Source organism: Camelus ferus, chromosome 13 (assembly GCF_009834535.1).
Source record: "Camelus ferus isolate YT-003-E chromosome 13, BCGSAC_Cfer_1.0, whole genome shotgun sequence".
Taxonomy (NCBI): domain Eukaryota; kingdom Metazoa; phylum Chordata; class Mammalia; order Artiodactyla; family Camelidae; genus Camelus; species Camelus ferus.
Window position 1 is genome coordinate 37,712,822 of NC_045708.1, and position 15,519 is coordinate 37,728,340.

Below are 15,519 nucleotides of genomic sequence, written 5' to 3' on the forward strand. Positions count from 1 at the left end.
GAAAAATAACATGATTGAGACTCATCAGGTTAAGTATGTTAGAAAGCTTAAATTTATACTCAGCTGTATATATAAAAGTCTACTTTTCAAGTTCACAAATTGTCTGAGTGTCATCCAAGTTGTTAAAAATCATAAATATTTCACTTCTACTCTGATAATAATAGTGAATCTTCCTATATAATGTAAACTAGTATCAATGTTTTTAGATAGAAAACTACATTATTATAGAAAGGATAAAGAGAAATAAAAATTTTCAGTTTCAATTTTATGTTTTGTCTTATAAATCTCACAATGGCTCTACATAAAATTATAATTTGGCAACTGTCTAAAATTCCTTTGGTGGTAAGAAACAGGTCTTATTTAATATACATTTACCTAAATTCAGTATTAATACACAAAATGATGAGGGCTAAGCAAATAATCTATACATAAATGTCTACAATAAACCTGGCTTAACTCTCCCTTGCACCAAAAACATAAGCTTTTTGTAAAGAAAGAGCAAGAGTCAAAAAGAAATAAAAGTATAAATTTTACCTCTAAAATCCTTAAAATAATTTTCCCCACTAACAAGCAATAGGAATTTATTCAGTGACTGATTCAAATGTATATACTGAAAATAATACAACTAAAATGCCCACTTAGAAGTCAATGATAATGAAAAATTAATATAAAATATACTATTTGACCACTAAACAATTAATCTTGTATCTGGCATTTTTAAAATCTTTTTTTCTTATTACAAAAATTACGATATGCCATAATTCTCCATTTTTCTTTTTTGAAATATTTCCCCAAAAAAGCCATGCATAAAACAATTAAATTCATCTACTTTTAAGATGGAGAAAAAAAAGAAAGGAAAACATTAAGAAATTTACCCTAAGTTCAAGAGGAAGCAAGAGGAAGAGTTGTGTGATCTTAAAAATTAAGTATAAAATGAAGTACCTGGTAAAAATGTTGTTATAACCTTTGACATTTCTTCCACAATTTCCTGACGGACTCTGAGGTCATCATCTGTTATTCCTTGTTCTTTTGCTAATTCAATAACTGCAACAGTTAAAGCAGCCAAGTGGGCAGGGGTAGGAGGTGGAAGAGAACGAAGCTCACTTTCTTCCTGTTTTTCCTGTTAGTTTAACAACATAAAAACAGATTCCTATTTTAATATCCTCATATTTAGGAGAGAAGGACAGAAATATATTAACTCAACAAATACTTACCTTCAACAGCCAAATTTAAAACACTTAGGATATGGAAGTGAACAAAAGAGACAGATCTCTGCCTTGGTGAAGCAAGATTGGAAGAATGAGAGGTGCTATATTAAACATTATTAAACATTAAAAAAAAAAAGCTTGTTTTACTTTACTGTCTGCAAATTCTGAAATGCTGTATCAAAGCCAAGATTCCCTAAGTACAACATTTAGCTGATAATTTTGCTGCAGCCAAGAGAGACTGTATTAGATGTAGCAGAGGGTCTTAAATATCTCTGAATGTCATACACAGTATCAGATTAAATGGCCCTAGAAAAACATCTTAAACATTATCATATATTTGATATATTACCTATCATCTACAACTGAGTTTTCTGTTATTTTATATAACACTAGGCAAAGTGTTTTTTTAAAAATCTCTGTTCTGCTAAAAGTTTAAAAGCCAATTTAAAACGAGCTAAAAAGGGACTATATTATACACACACAAAATGACTTTTTAAAATTAATTATTCTGATTTTTAAAATACATGCTAACTGCAAAAGCTACATAAATTATAGGAAAATGCAATCAAGAAAATCATCCACCAGCTCACGTCCTACTATTTTCTTCATTTTTAAGCAAAACTGAGACCATACCATTTCTCTTATTTAATATTATAACAAAGGCATTTTCTATTACTACATTTCAGTCAAGAAACAATCTCTTACTTTTTGAGACATGGAGCTCCCAACAGAATAATCAAAAGTAGTTTGTTCTTTCCCCCTCCCCCAACCCCACACAGTTAAACAAGGACTCTGGCCTATTTCTAATTTTATTCTTTGTTACCACATTCAGACTTAACATAAATAAAGTCTACCTAAAGTACAGAATAATCAAACATAGGAAGTAAGACAATCTTATTTTTATAAGTTTCTGTGACCATTTCTGCAATCTTAATTATAAACTACATCTTAGATGAGTGTCTCAGTTTTCAGGACTATTTTTTTCAGGATTCATTCAAGGTATTAACAGCAACATACTTAATGAAAAAATGACACAAGATTAATATGCAACAAATTTTTCTTTCTATACAAAGAAGTACTGCTAGATTGAAATAAGAGGCTAAAAAACAATCAGTGAACACACTCTTCTATCTATACTATTAATAAGCTTATCCTACATCCTTTAGGATACTGTTCCATCAAACATTCAGACTGACATCCTCTTATCATTGATCATCCCCAAATCATCCTGACATCCTCATGTACCCTATCATAAATATGATCATTTAAGCACCTAGCCTTCTGCAACTTATATTCTAGAGGAAACAGACAACAGATAAATAAATTAATATGTTATGATGTCAGATAGTGTTATTAAGAAAATTAGAACAGAGTAAAAGGCTATGGACTGATGGGAAGGAGGTATTCATTTTATAATACAGTGGACATAAAAATCTGCTCCAAACAGGTAAAGAGACCTGAAAGAAGTGAAGAAGAGATATTTAAATTTCTGGGGGAAGAACATTCAAAACACAGACAACAATAAATACAAAGACTCAGAGGCAAGAAAATATTTAATGTTATTTGAAGAAAGCAATATGGCTAAAGCTGAGTAACAAAGGGGTGAATGTGAAAGATGATGAAGCTGAAAAGCTAATTAGAAGGCAAATATTGTATAACCTTATAAAACTTGGTAAGAGCTTAAAATTTTATTCTAAGTTGGGAAGCTACTGATGGGCTATGAGCAGGAAGTAACATGTTATGACATACTTTAAAAGAACAATTGCAGCTGCTAAATGAAGGTTGTGGGGGGCAAGAAAAGGGATAAGTTGGAAACAGTCCAGGTGAGAGACAGCTTAGATTAAAGCAGAAAAAGTAGAGGTGTGTGTAAAAAAATGACTAAATCTAGAATACATAATTCTACAGAATTTGCTAATTGTTTGAATGTGGGGTGTAAAAGAAAGAGATGGATCTCAAATGTACTTATCCTAAGCAACTGGGTAAATGGTGATGCCTTCTGCTAAGATGAGGTAAATGCTGGAGAGAATTAAGTTTAGGCTAGAAAAACTGGTCCATGATACAAAAGCCTCCTAATTAGTTTCCCATCTCTAGTCTCCAGACCTTCATCCCATTCCTCATATTTCTACCAGTTATTTTCCTACTTAAAAACCCTTCAATAAATCCTCAACAAAATACTAGCAAACCAAATTCACAGAGTTTTAAAAGGATTATTTACCATGGCCAAGTGTAATTTATTCCTGAAATGTAAGAACGGTTCAACATAAAATAATCAACCAATGTAATATACCACCTTGAGGCATGAAAGGAAAAAAAAAAATGACATGATCACCTCCCCTGATACAGAAAAACTATCTGACAAAATTCAACACTCATTTACGGTAAATTCACTCAACAAACTAGGAATAAAATGAAACTTACCATTGTGTAATAAAGACTACATATGAAAAACCCACAGCTAACATCACATTCAATGGTGAAAGGCTGAAAGCTTTCCCTTTAAGATCAGGCACAAGTAAAGAATGCCCATTTTCACCACTTCTATTCAACGTATTATTGGAAGGTCTAGCCAGAGGAATTAGGCAAGAAAAAGAAATAAAAGGCACCAAAATTGGAAAGTAATAAATAAAATTATCTCTATTCATAGATAACATAATCTAATATGTACAAATCCTCAAGTGTACCAAAAAATAAGTGTTAAAACTAATGAACAAATTCAGCAAAGTAGCAGGATACAAATCAGCACACAAAAAGCGTTGCATTTCTATCCACTAACATTGAACAATTTGAAAAGGAAACTAAGAAAATAATTTCACTCAAAACAGCATTAAAAGGAATAAAATACTTAAGAATTAACTTAACCAAGAAGATGAAAGAGTTGTACACAGAAAGAGACAAAAGACTCCTTAAAGTAATTAAAGAAGACATGAATAAACAGAAAGATACCTTCATGTTCATGGATTGACAGACTTAATATTGTTAAGATGTCAGTAGTACTCAAAGCAATCTACAGATTCGACGCAATCCCTATCAAAATCCCAATGACAGTTTTTTGCAAAAATAGAAAAAAATGATCCTAAAAGTCACATGGAATCTCAAGGGACCCCAAAAAGCCAAAACAATCTTGAAAAAACAGGAATGAAGATAAGGGACTCACATTTCCTAATTTCAAAACTCATTATAAACCCACAGTAACCAAAACAATATGGCATTGGCATAAAGATCAACATATAGACTGATAGAATAAAATAAGTGAGCTCAGACATAGATGCTCATATATACGGTCAGGTGATTTTTTTTTATAAAAGTATCAAGAACATTTAGTGGGAAAAGACTGTCTCTTCAAAACATAGTGCTAGGAAAACTGGATATCACACATGCAGTGTGGACCCTTACCTTACACAATATACTCAATCATATAAAAATTATACTGAAAATGGATCAAAGACCTAAATATAAGAGAAAAATTATAAAACTCTTAGAAGAAAACAGAACACCTTCATGACACTGAATTTGGCAATGATTTTTTTTTTGGATATTAAACAAAAACACAGGCAACAAAAGAAAAAATAGACAAATTGGACTTCCTAAGAATTAAAAACTTTTGTGCATCAAGCAATACTATTAACAGAGTAAAAAGTCAACCCACAGAATGGGGAAAAAAATTTGCAAGTCACATATATGATAAGGGATTAATATCCAGAACACATAAAGAACTCCTAAACTCAACTACAAGAAAATAACTCAAAAGTGGTCACAGGACTTGAATAGACATTTCTCCAAAGAAGATATACAAACAGACAATAAGCACATAAATAGGCACTCAACATCAGAAATCATCAGGTACATGCAAATCAAAAGCACAATGATACATCATTTCACATTCATTAGGATGGTTATTAAACAACACTAAAAACAATAGGAAAAAAAAAACTCAACAGTTTTGTGTATGTGTAGAAACAGAACCTTTGTGCACTGCTGATGCGAATGTAAAATGGTGCAGCCTCTATGGAAAACAGCATGGCAAGTCCTCAGAAAGTTAAACATAGCGGGGAGGGTATAGCTCAAATGGTAGAGCGCATGCTATGTCCTGGGTTCAATCCCCAGTACCTCCTCTAAAAATAAGTAAACCTGATTACCTCCCACCCTGTCAAAATAAAATAATTAAATAATATAATAATAAATATTTTTTTAAAAAAGAAAATTAAACATAAATACTGTTTGATCCAGCAATTCCACTTCTGGGTATATACACAAAAAAATGAAAGTAAAGATTCAAACAAGTATTCTATACCAATGTTCATACCAACATTATTCACACTAGCAAAAAAGTAGAAACAACCCAAATATCTATCCATGGATGAATGGATACAGAAAACATAGTATATACTATACAGAATGGAATATTATTCAGCATTAAAAAGGAAGAAAATTCTGATACATACTACAATATGGTTGACTCTTGAAGACATTATGCTAAGTGAAATGAGCAGAAAAGGACAAACATATGATTCCACTTATATGCAGTACCAACAACAGTTAAATACAGAGGCAGAAAGTAGAATAGTAGTTACCAGCGGCAAGGGGGAATGGGTACAAAGTTTCAATACCGGATAATGAAAAAGTTCTGGAGATGGATAGATAGTGCAGACCATTGTACAACAATGTGAATGTACTCAATATCACTAAACTGTACATTTAAAAATGACTAAAATGGCAAATTTAATGTCATATATATTTTATCACAATTAGAAAAAAACTGTTTTAAACCTTCAATGGCACCAACAAGATAATGCACCATCTTCTTAACATGGAATATACAGTAGTTTAGTTTTGGTCTGCCATTTTAGGCCCTCCTCCAACCATTCCCTCTACTCCCTCCAACATTTTGGGCAGATATCCAGTTAAACAGCAGCTTCCAAATACTGTATGTGCTACTAGATCTCCACATCATCATCACTCATTTTGTCACTTATGCCTAAAAGGCCCTTGACAGTCTTTCTTGTACCCGTCTGGTAAAACTCATTGTAACTTTAATGTCAAATATTCAGTGAACCCTTCTTAATGTCTTTCCTTTCCAACATAATGAAACACTCTCTTTAATTCATGATTAATAATAGACTGAATTCTGTCAAACTTTACCTCCTCAGGTAATCAACTTACTCTCCTCATTTTAAACACTGCCCCATCTACTGGCTTGTTTTCAACAAGCAAGCATTCTCTACCTCTATAATAATAGCAATGACAACCATCATTTATTGAGTGCCTATTATGGGCTTGGAATTTACAGGTATTATGTCACTTACAATACACCTCCCTTGGAATTTACAGGTATTATGTCACTTACAATACACCTCCCTAGGTAGCTACTATCAAAACCATTTTTTAGATAAGAAAACCAAGGCTTACAGATGTTAAAAATCTTTCTACAATCACAGGGTGGAGCTGAAAATCCAACCTAGGTTAAACTCCCAAGCTTGGGCTCTTTCCAATTCCAATTCAATAGTCAACAAATACCATGGAGCAACTATGTGTCAGGCATCATGCTAGACAATGGAGTCACAATGGGAAAAAAAAGAATGCATATGACCCCTGCCCTCATGGAGTTCATAGTCAAGACAGAGATATGGATTAATCAAAATGATTATTTGAATAAATAAAAAATTAAAATCATGAACCATGGTGAAAGTTCCACTATGCCATATTAAAAAAAAAAAAAAAAAAAAAAGACTGTGTGTGCCATGCTAGCAATTTTCCTTCCTTTCTTTCACAATGAAGCTTCCTGAAGGTTAAGTCTGTGTGTCCTTCCTTTAACCTGCTCACTCAAAACTACGTTCATTAGCTCTAAATCAGAACATGCTCTTATAGGATTATCAAAACATCCTTAGTTACAAAGTCCATATTCTTAAATTATTTTTATCTATATTATCAGACACTTTGGACTATCCTCTTAAAACTCTCCTTTCTTTCTGCTTCTGTGATATCCCTCTCTATTCTTCCTATTTTTCTGATCATTCTCCAGTCTACTGGTTGCTCTTCCTCTACCAGCCCTTTAATGTTTGTGTTCTTTAATGTTTGTGTTCTTACTTCCTTCCATGATCTCACCCACACCCATGACTTCAATATGCTAAAGATGACCAAATCTGACTCACCAGTTCCTAATATAAATTCCAGATCCTTATATTCAACTGATCGGTGAACATCTCTACTTGAAATGTCCTATAAGTGTTTCAAACTCAGCATGTTTTAAAACATTTTTCTTTTTGTAGTTCCTCTAAGTAAATGGAATCACAATCTATAATAACATCTCAGATACCTTATGATCATTTTAGACATCCTAGGCCTCTACTTCCACAATTCTATATCCTAATTCATTCTTAAAGCTCTAACCTCAACTTCATTCTCACTAACAACTACTTCATATCAAATACTCCTCATTGCCTGAATAGATTATTATAAAAAACTAACTGGTCTCACCAACCTAGACCCTTCAAAGGCTTATTTCACACTGATGCCAGGGTGAGTAATCTTGCAAACATACATGTCATTAAACTCCATAAACCTCAAAATAAAATCCAAATACTCCAACATAGTATATGTATTCATTCATGATCAGGCTTTTGCCCATCTCTCCAAAATTATATATTTCATCCTCCCCTTTGCCAGTTTTCTTGTTATGCTAAGAAACTGTACAGTCTGTGGTTTCTTGCTTCAGTGACTCTGGATCAGGTTCTCTATTCAACTTCTCTATTAAGCTTTCTCCAACTCACTACACAAAATTTCTTACATAAGTCCCAAACTACTGTCACAGCATATTCTAGAAACCATCTACTATCACACCATACTCTTTTCAGTCACTTGTTTATGCCTATGTCCAGTGCCTGTGAACTCCCTACATCCACAGGTTGATGGCAGTTTATTTTTTTTTCAGATCTCTATAGCATCAGTGCCTAAAGCAGAAGCTGAAGGTACAGAATAAATTATTTATAAATCAAAAAATGTGTACTGGTCTTGTAACTGGAAAAATACAGCTCATTTACCTTTTTGGATATGTGTAAGATGAATTTTGACTGAGTTTTTTTTTGGGGGGTATCTCTTAGCTATTATATTGTTTTTGTTAAAATTTCTAAAACAGGTTGAACAATAATAGTTAATTCCAGGTATATTTCTAAAGTTCTTTTTTTTTTATTGAAATATAGTCAGTTTACAATGTTGTGTCAGTTTCTGGTATACAGCATAATGTTCTGATATAGTCATATATATATATATACACATATATTCATTTTCATATTCTTTTTCATTATAGGTTACCATAAGATATTGGATATGATTCCGACAGTAGGACCCCATTGTTTATCTATTTTATATATAGTAGTATCTACAAATCCTGAATTCCCAATTTATCCCTCTACTCCCCCTCCACGTTTCCCCCTGGTAACCGTTAAGTTTGTTTTCTATGTCTGTGAGTCTGTTTCTGTTTTGTAAATAAGTTCATTTGTGTCACTTTTTTAGATTCCACAGAAGTGATATCCACATGATATTTTTCTTTCTCTTTCTGGCTTTCTTCACATAGAATGACGATCTCCAGGTCCATCCATGCTGCAGCAAATGGCATTATTTTATTCCTTTTTATAGCTGAATAATATTCCACTAGTTTTCTTTTTTGATCTGCTTTTCCTGACACCACCAGTTCATCACCCGATGCCACACCCTGCCCATTCTTTAGCTGGAGGCTTTTTCATTGTCTCATTCAATCTTTCTTCTTTTCATAGTGTGGAAGCTTTACTCTACTGCTAGTCTTTTAGTGCTTACCTAGGTATTTCAATATGTATACTTAACCTAAAAATATCTAAAAATAAACCAGTATCTTTATTATCTTCCCAATCTAGAAAATTTTTAACAGCAGTAACACTGAGAACCCTCTCCAAACTTACATCCTATTACTGTTGAGTATTTTAGTTATAGCCTACATTTTTGTCCCTGACAAATGGAATGCTGTTGTTATTGTTGCTGTTATTATTATTTTATTAAACCAACATGTCTTTAATTCTCCATTCTTTCTCACATCTCTCATGTTTCCCTGAGGTTCATCTTCCTTAGTCTAAAATACATCCTTTAGAATTCACTAATAGTCCTCTGAAGGTTAACACTCTCATTTAATTTGGCCATCAATATATTTTGTGTTCATTATTGTCAGGTCATTTCACTAGGTATAAAAATATAAGTTGACAGGAGGTTTTTTCCCCTCCAGAATTCTAAAGATTATTGCACTGCCTTCTGGCTTTTAGTGCTGCTACTGATAATTCAGATACATTCCCAACTTCTGCACCTTTATGAATGACATTTTCTTTTGTGACTGCTTTTTAAAAAACAACTATACTGAGATATAATTTATATAAAATAAACAAACTGCACATATTTAAGGTTTGCAATTTGGTTAGTTTTTGACATACATATACAATAAAACCATTGCCTCAGTAAAGTTAATAAACATATCAACCACTCATAAAAGTTCCCTCATATCCCTTTATAATCATTTCCTCCCCTCCCACACTCATACTCAGGCAACCACCAACTTGCTTTCTGTGACTATAGATTAGACTGCATTTTCCAGAGTTTTAAATAGAATAAATAGAATCACATAGTATATACTCATTTTTGTCTAGCTTCTTTCACTCAGGGTAATTATTTTAAGACTCATCTATGATGCTGTGTAATCAACAGTTCACTTCTTTTTATGCCAAATAGTGTAACAAAGTATGGAGATGTCAAAATGTGTTTATCTATTCACCTACTGATGTACATTTGGCTTGTTCACATTCTCTGGATAATTATCATACATAAAACTGCTATGAACATTCATATACAATTTGTATAGATACATGCTTTCATTTCTCTTCTAAATACATAGGAATGAAATGGCTGAATCGTTTATTAGGTGTATGCTGAATTTTTTTAAAACTGCCAAAATGTTTTCAAAAGTGGCTGTATCACCGTATGACCAGTAATTCCACTTCTGGGTATTTACTGAAGGAAATGAAAACACTAACTGGAAAAGATATCTGAATCTCCATATTCACTGCAGCTCTATTTACAACAGCCAAGACATGGAAACAATCTAAGAGTCCACTGATGAATGAATGACTGAAGAAAACATGGTCTATATATAACTGAATATTACTCAGGCATTAAAAAAAGAAAATCTTGCCATATGAAACAACATGGATGGACCCTGAGGGCACACTGCTAAATGAAATAAGTCAGACAGAGATATGACCTCACTTATATGTGTAATCTAAAGAAAACAAAGAAGAAACAAAAACTGAACTCATACAGGGAACAGATTGGTGGTTGCCAGAGGCAGGGGTGAGTGGTAGGGGTAGGTGAAATGGGTAAAACTAGTCAAAAGCTAGAAACTTTCAGTTATAAAATAAATTAGTCCTGGAAATGCAATATATGCATGGTGACTATAGTTAAGAATACCATATTGTGTATTTAAAAGTGGCTAAGAGTAAATCTTAAAATTTCTCATCTCAAGAAAAAAAACTGTAATCACGTGTGGCAGTGGATATTCATTAAACTTATTGTGATCATTTTGCAAAATATACATATACTAAGTCATTATGTCATACACCTGAAACTAATATAATGTTATGTCTACCATCTCTCAACTAAAAAAAATTTTAAAATGAACCTTTTAAAAAAATAAGCAGATGTACTACTTTACATTTCTACCAGTACTATTTGAGACTTGTAGTTCCTTTCACATTCTTAACAATACCTGGCATAGTCAATCTTCTTAAATTCAGCTGTTCTAATAAGTGTAGTAATTTCTCTAATGATGAACAATGTAAAGCATCTTTTCATGTGTTTAATATCTGCATGTCTTCCTTAAGGAAATGTTGACTCAAACCTTTCACCCATATTTTTATTTGGTTGTTTATCACATTAGTCCCCTCTTATCCATAGGGGATACGTTCCAAAACCCCCAGTGGAGGCCTGAAACCACAGCTAGTACTGAACCCTATAAACACTATGTTTTTTCCTGTACATACACACCCATTATAAAGTTTTATGTATAAATTAGGCACAGTAAGAGACTACCCAAATCACCTACATCACTATTCTTGCACTTTGGAGCCATTTAGTAAAATAAGGGTTACTCAAACACATCAAGAGCCAATCTGATAACTAAGGTAGCTACTAAGTGGCTAACAGGCAGCTAACATATAGTGTGTGGACACACTGGACAAAGGAATGTTTCACGTCCCAGGCAGGATAAAGATGAACAACATGAGATTTCATCACATTATTCACTATAGCATGCAATTTAAAACTTGTTTATTTGTAGAATTTTCCATTTAATATTTTCCAACATGGCTGACCAAGGGGAACTAAAACCACAGAAAATAAAACCAAGAATAAGAGGGGATTCCTATACTTACTACTGAGATTTGATGGTTGTTTATATCTTCTAGATTAAATCATTTACCAGATATATGATTTGCAATTATTTTCTCCCAGTCTCCCATTCTTTAAACAATATCTTTCACAGAGCATAAGTTTATAATTTTGAGGAAGTCCCAGTAATTACTTTTTTTTCCTTTGGTGTCGGATCTAAGAAATTTTGTCTACAAAAGGTCATAAAGATCTCCTGTGTCTTCTTGTGGAAATTTTATACTTTTCGGATTTACATTTAGGTCTGTGATTCATTTTGAGTTTTTTTTTATATAGTGCAAGGTATGGCTCTACGGTCTTTCTTCATATACGGTATCTATTTATTCATATGTTTAGAAGTGTCATTTCTCTACTCAATTGCCTTTGAAGCTCTGTCAAAACTCAGTTGCTCATGTAAGGGCAGTCCTATTTCTAGACTCACTATTCTGCTCCACTGATCTATTTGTCTACTTAATGCTAATACCACACTGTCTTCATTATTGTAGCTTTACAAATCTGGAAATCAGGTGTTGTTAGTCCTCCAGCTTAGTTCTTTTTTAAAGTTGCTTTGGGTTTTCTAGGGCCTCTGCATTTACAGATGAATTTTAGAACCAGTTTTTGAAATCAGGAAATTGGTTGGATTGTGTTGAATCTATAGGGTGACCTGGAAAGACATTTAACAGTATCAATTCGTCCAACATATAAACAAGGTTTATTTCCCCATTTCTTCAGCAATTCGTTAATTTCTTCCAGGAATGTTTTGTAGTTTCTGTACACAAGTTTAGCATATTTTTGATGCTATTATAAATAGTAACTTTTTAAGTTCAATTTTGTGCTGTTTATTAATAGTGTATAAAAATACAGTTGAAAGGAGATCAAGATGGTGGAACAGAAGGACATGGAGCTCACATCCTCCAACAAATAAATCAAAAATACATCTACATGTGGAACAGTTCTCACAGAACACCTACTGAACTCTGGCAGAAGATCTCATAGAACCAAAGTTACAAGAAATATCACCACGGAACTGTGTAGGATGAAAGGGAAAAAAGGAATCAGGATGAGACCTGCATCCCTGGGAGGGAACTGCGGAAGAGGAAACGTTCCCTCACCCTGATAATCCCCTTCACCAGCTGGGAGATCTGCTGGGACAGAAAGGGAGTTTCAGAGTCCAGAGGGGAGTACAGCAACCAGACTGTGGCAGACAGAGAGAGACCAGCACAGACCATCTTGGCCACTTCACTGCACTTCCCAACCCCAGACACACGTATGCTGGTGCGCAGAGGAGCTGGGTGCAAAAACCCAGGTTTCAAAGGACAGACCCAGGAATAAGACTGGGTTGGCTGCACAGAGAAAGCCTGAAGAGGCTAGAGTGTGGTCCAAGCCACAATTGAGGGTGTGCACAGGACGGAGCTCATATCCCGCATAGAAGCCCCATTGTTAATGCCTATAAAAGGAGGGGCAGGGCCCTGCCATTGCAGCCTCACTCTCCAAGTGCTCACAATGGGCACCACCCAGCATCTCTGAGCTCTGGGACCACACAAGCATAAGCGGATTGTCCCACGCAGAGGCAGGGCTGAAACCTGAGCTGATCCCCAGGGGTTGCACAACTTCAGAAACAGGGCTGAAATCTGAGCAGAGTCCCAGCAGCTATGCAGACCATGGATTTATGATTTTTGTAAGTTCAGCACCTGTGAGACATCCCAGAAAACTAATGGTGCTTCTGTGGCTGGGGTGGCATGCAGCGGCAGGGCTGGGGTCTGGGGTGATTCCCTAGCTCCCATGTTGGGTCCAAGTGAGCAACTACAGCAATCCCAGTGCCTGACTTAAGCAGATCTGCACCAACAAATCTGCGCTGGTGACTTTATGAGCACAGCACATGAGGGACAACCGGCTGATTACCTGAATTCCCGAAGTTGAGTGAGGGCCAAAGACAGTACCAACAACAGCTGTACTTTGTAAGTCTACATAACAAGTGACAGACGACCACAGAGCAGACTTCCCAGTAAACAGCTCCTATGTAGGAATATTCAGTGGCTCCTCTCCCAGCAGGAGTGCTAGAGTCCCACCTATCTCAAACCACAGCTCAGAAAACAGATCTGGGGGCTTCTACCCCAACAACTGGGGAGAATACCCTGCTGCCGACAGGACTGTGACCACCAGAGAGAAAAAGGGGAGCCTCAGTCAACACTGAATGCAGGCCCTGGTCACAACACCAATCACACCCTGCATCTAGGTGATAACGGCTAGCCACACTGAGGAAGGATGGATGCAGGCATCCATACTAATAACAGCCCTCATATCAAAAATATTAGTCTCACGCAGGCTACACAGGGATGCTCCCATGCAAAAACAGCCCTTCAAGACCACAGTAGATAACTGCTTCTCCTAAACTCATACATAGAGTCAGAGAAATATACATAAAATGAAGAAGCAGTGGAACCACTCGCAATTAAAAGATCAAGAGATTTCCCCTGAAAGAACAATGAAACAGACTTCTCCACTCTACTAGACCGGAAGTTCAAAAAGGAGGCAATAAAAATACTGAAGGAATGAAGAAGGGCTATTAACAGAAATGCAGGTTATTATAAAAAGGAACCAGAAACTATACAGAGGAGCCAGTTAGTAAACTCGTTTGTCAAGATGAAAGCTGAGTTAAAGGATATAAATAACAAACTGAATAATGCAAAAGAACAAATAAGGGATCTGGAAGATAAAATAATGGAAATCACCCAAACAGAATAGCAAACAGAAAGACAAATGAAAAAAAAAACAAAAGTAGTGTACAAGACCTAGAAGATAATATAAATCATGCCAGTCTATGCATAAAAAGGATCCCAGAAAGAGAACAAAGAGAAAGGGGGATCAAAAATATATTTGAAGAAATTATGGCTGAAAATCTCCCAAACCTGAAAAAGGAAACAAGTATCAAGTACAGGAAGCACAGAGGGTCCCAAACAAGATGAACCCAAAAGACCTACACCAAGACATATTATAATAAAATGTCAAGTTTAAGAGAGGATTCTAAAGGCAGTAAAAGAAAAATAAAGGGTTAATTACTTTTAATTTCTCTACAGAAGCATTGCAAGCCAGAAGGGAGTGGCAAAATATACTCAAAGCCCTGAAAAGAGAAAGCCTGCAAACTAGGATACACTACCCAGCAAGGTTATCATTTAGAATAGGAGGAGAGAGAAATAATTTCTCAGAGAAGCAAAAACTAAAAGAATATGGCAACACTAAAGCTATCCTAAAAGAAATATTGAAAGGTCTTCTCTAAATAGAAAAGAAGCAAGAATCTATAGAAAAGAGAAAATCACAATTGGAAAGTAAATTACTTAAATAAGCCAGTACACAGATTTAAAAAAAAAAATCAAAAAAAATTTTGTGAAAGTGATGGTAACTACAATGAACAGCAAAAGGATAAACATAAAGATGTAATACGGACACCAAAATCATAAAATGTGCTGAAGGGGAGTTAGAAAATGTAGATTTTTTAAAAATATGTTTGAGCCTAGATGACTACCAGTCTAAAGCAGGTAGATATAATAATGGGTTAACATACTTGAAAAAATAGGGTAATTACAAATCAAAAACACACAGTAGATTCATAAAAGCCAAAAAGAAAAGAATACAAACTTGAGACAAAAGAGAACCATGCAACCACAAAAGGAAAAACAAAAAGAAAAAGAAAAGAACAAAGAAATATAAAATTAACTGGAAAACAAGATTTTAAATGGCAATAAATATCTATCAATAATTATCTTAAATGTCAATGGACTGAACACACCAATCAAAAGATATATATTATACTTTACACTAGAAATTGACACAACATTGTAAATTGACTATACTTCATTAAAATAGAATCACATAAAAA

At 34.4% G+C, this 15,519-nt stretch overlaps 1 protein-coding gene across 11 annotated transcripts in view; it reads right to left on the reverse strand.

Annotated features, from left to right (window-relative positions):
- Positions 1-15,519, reverse strand: part of TUT4 (terminal uridylyl transferase 4) — a 133,929-nt gene that overhangs the window by 67,210 nt on the left and 51,200 nt on the right. For all 11 annotated transcript variants that reach the window (XM_032494265.1, XM_032494264.1, XM_032494267.1 and 8 more), the window contains one exon: positions 943-1,120. In XM_032494265.1, the coding sequence (XP_032350156.1) occupies positions 943-1,120 (178 nt within the window). The remainder of the gene's footprint in view (positions 1-942; positions 1,121-15,519) is intronic.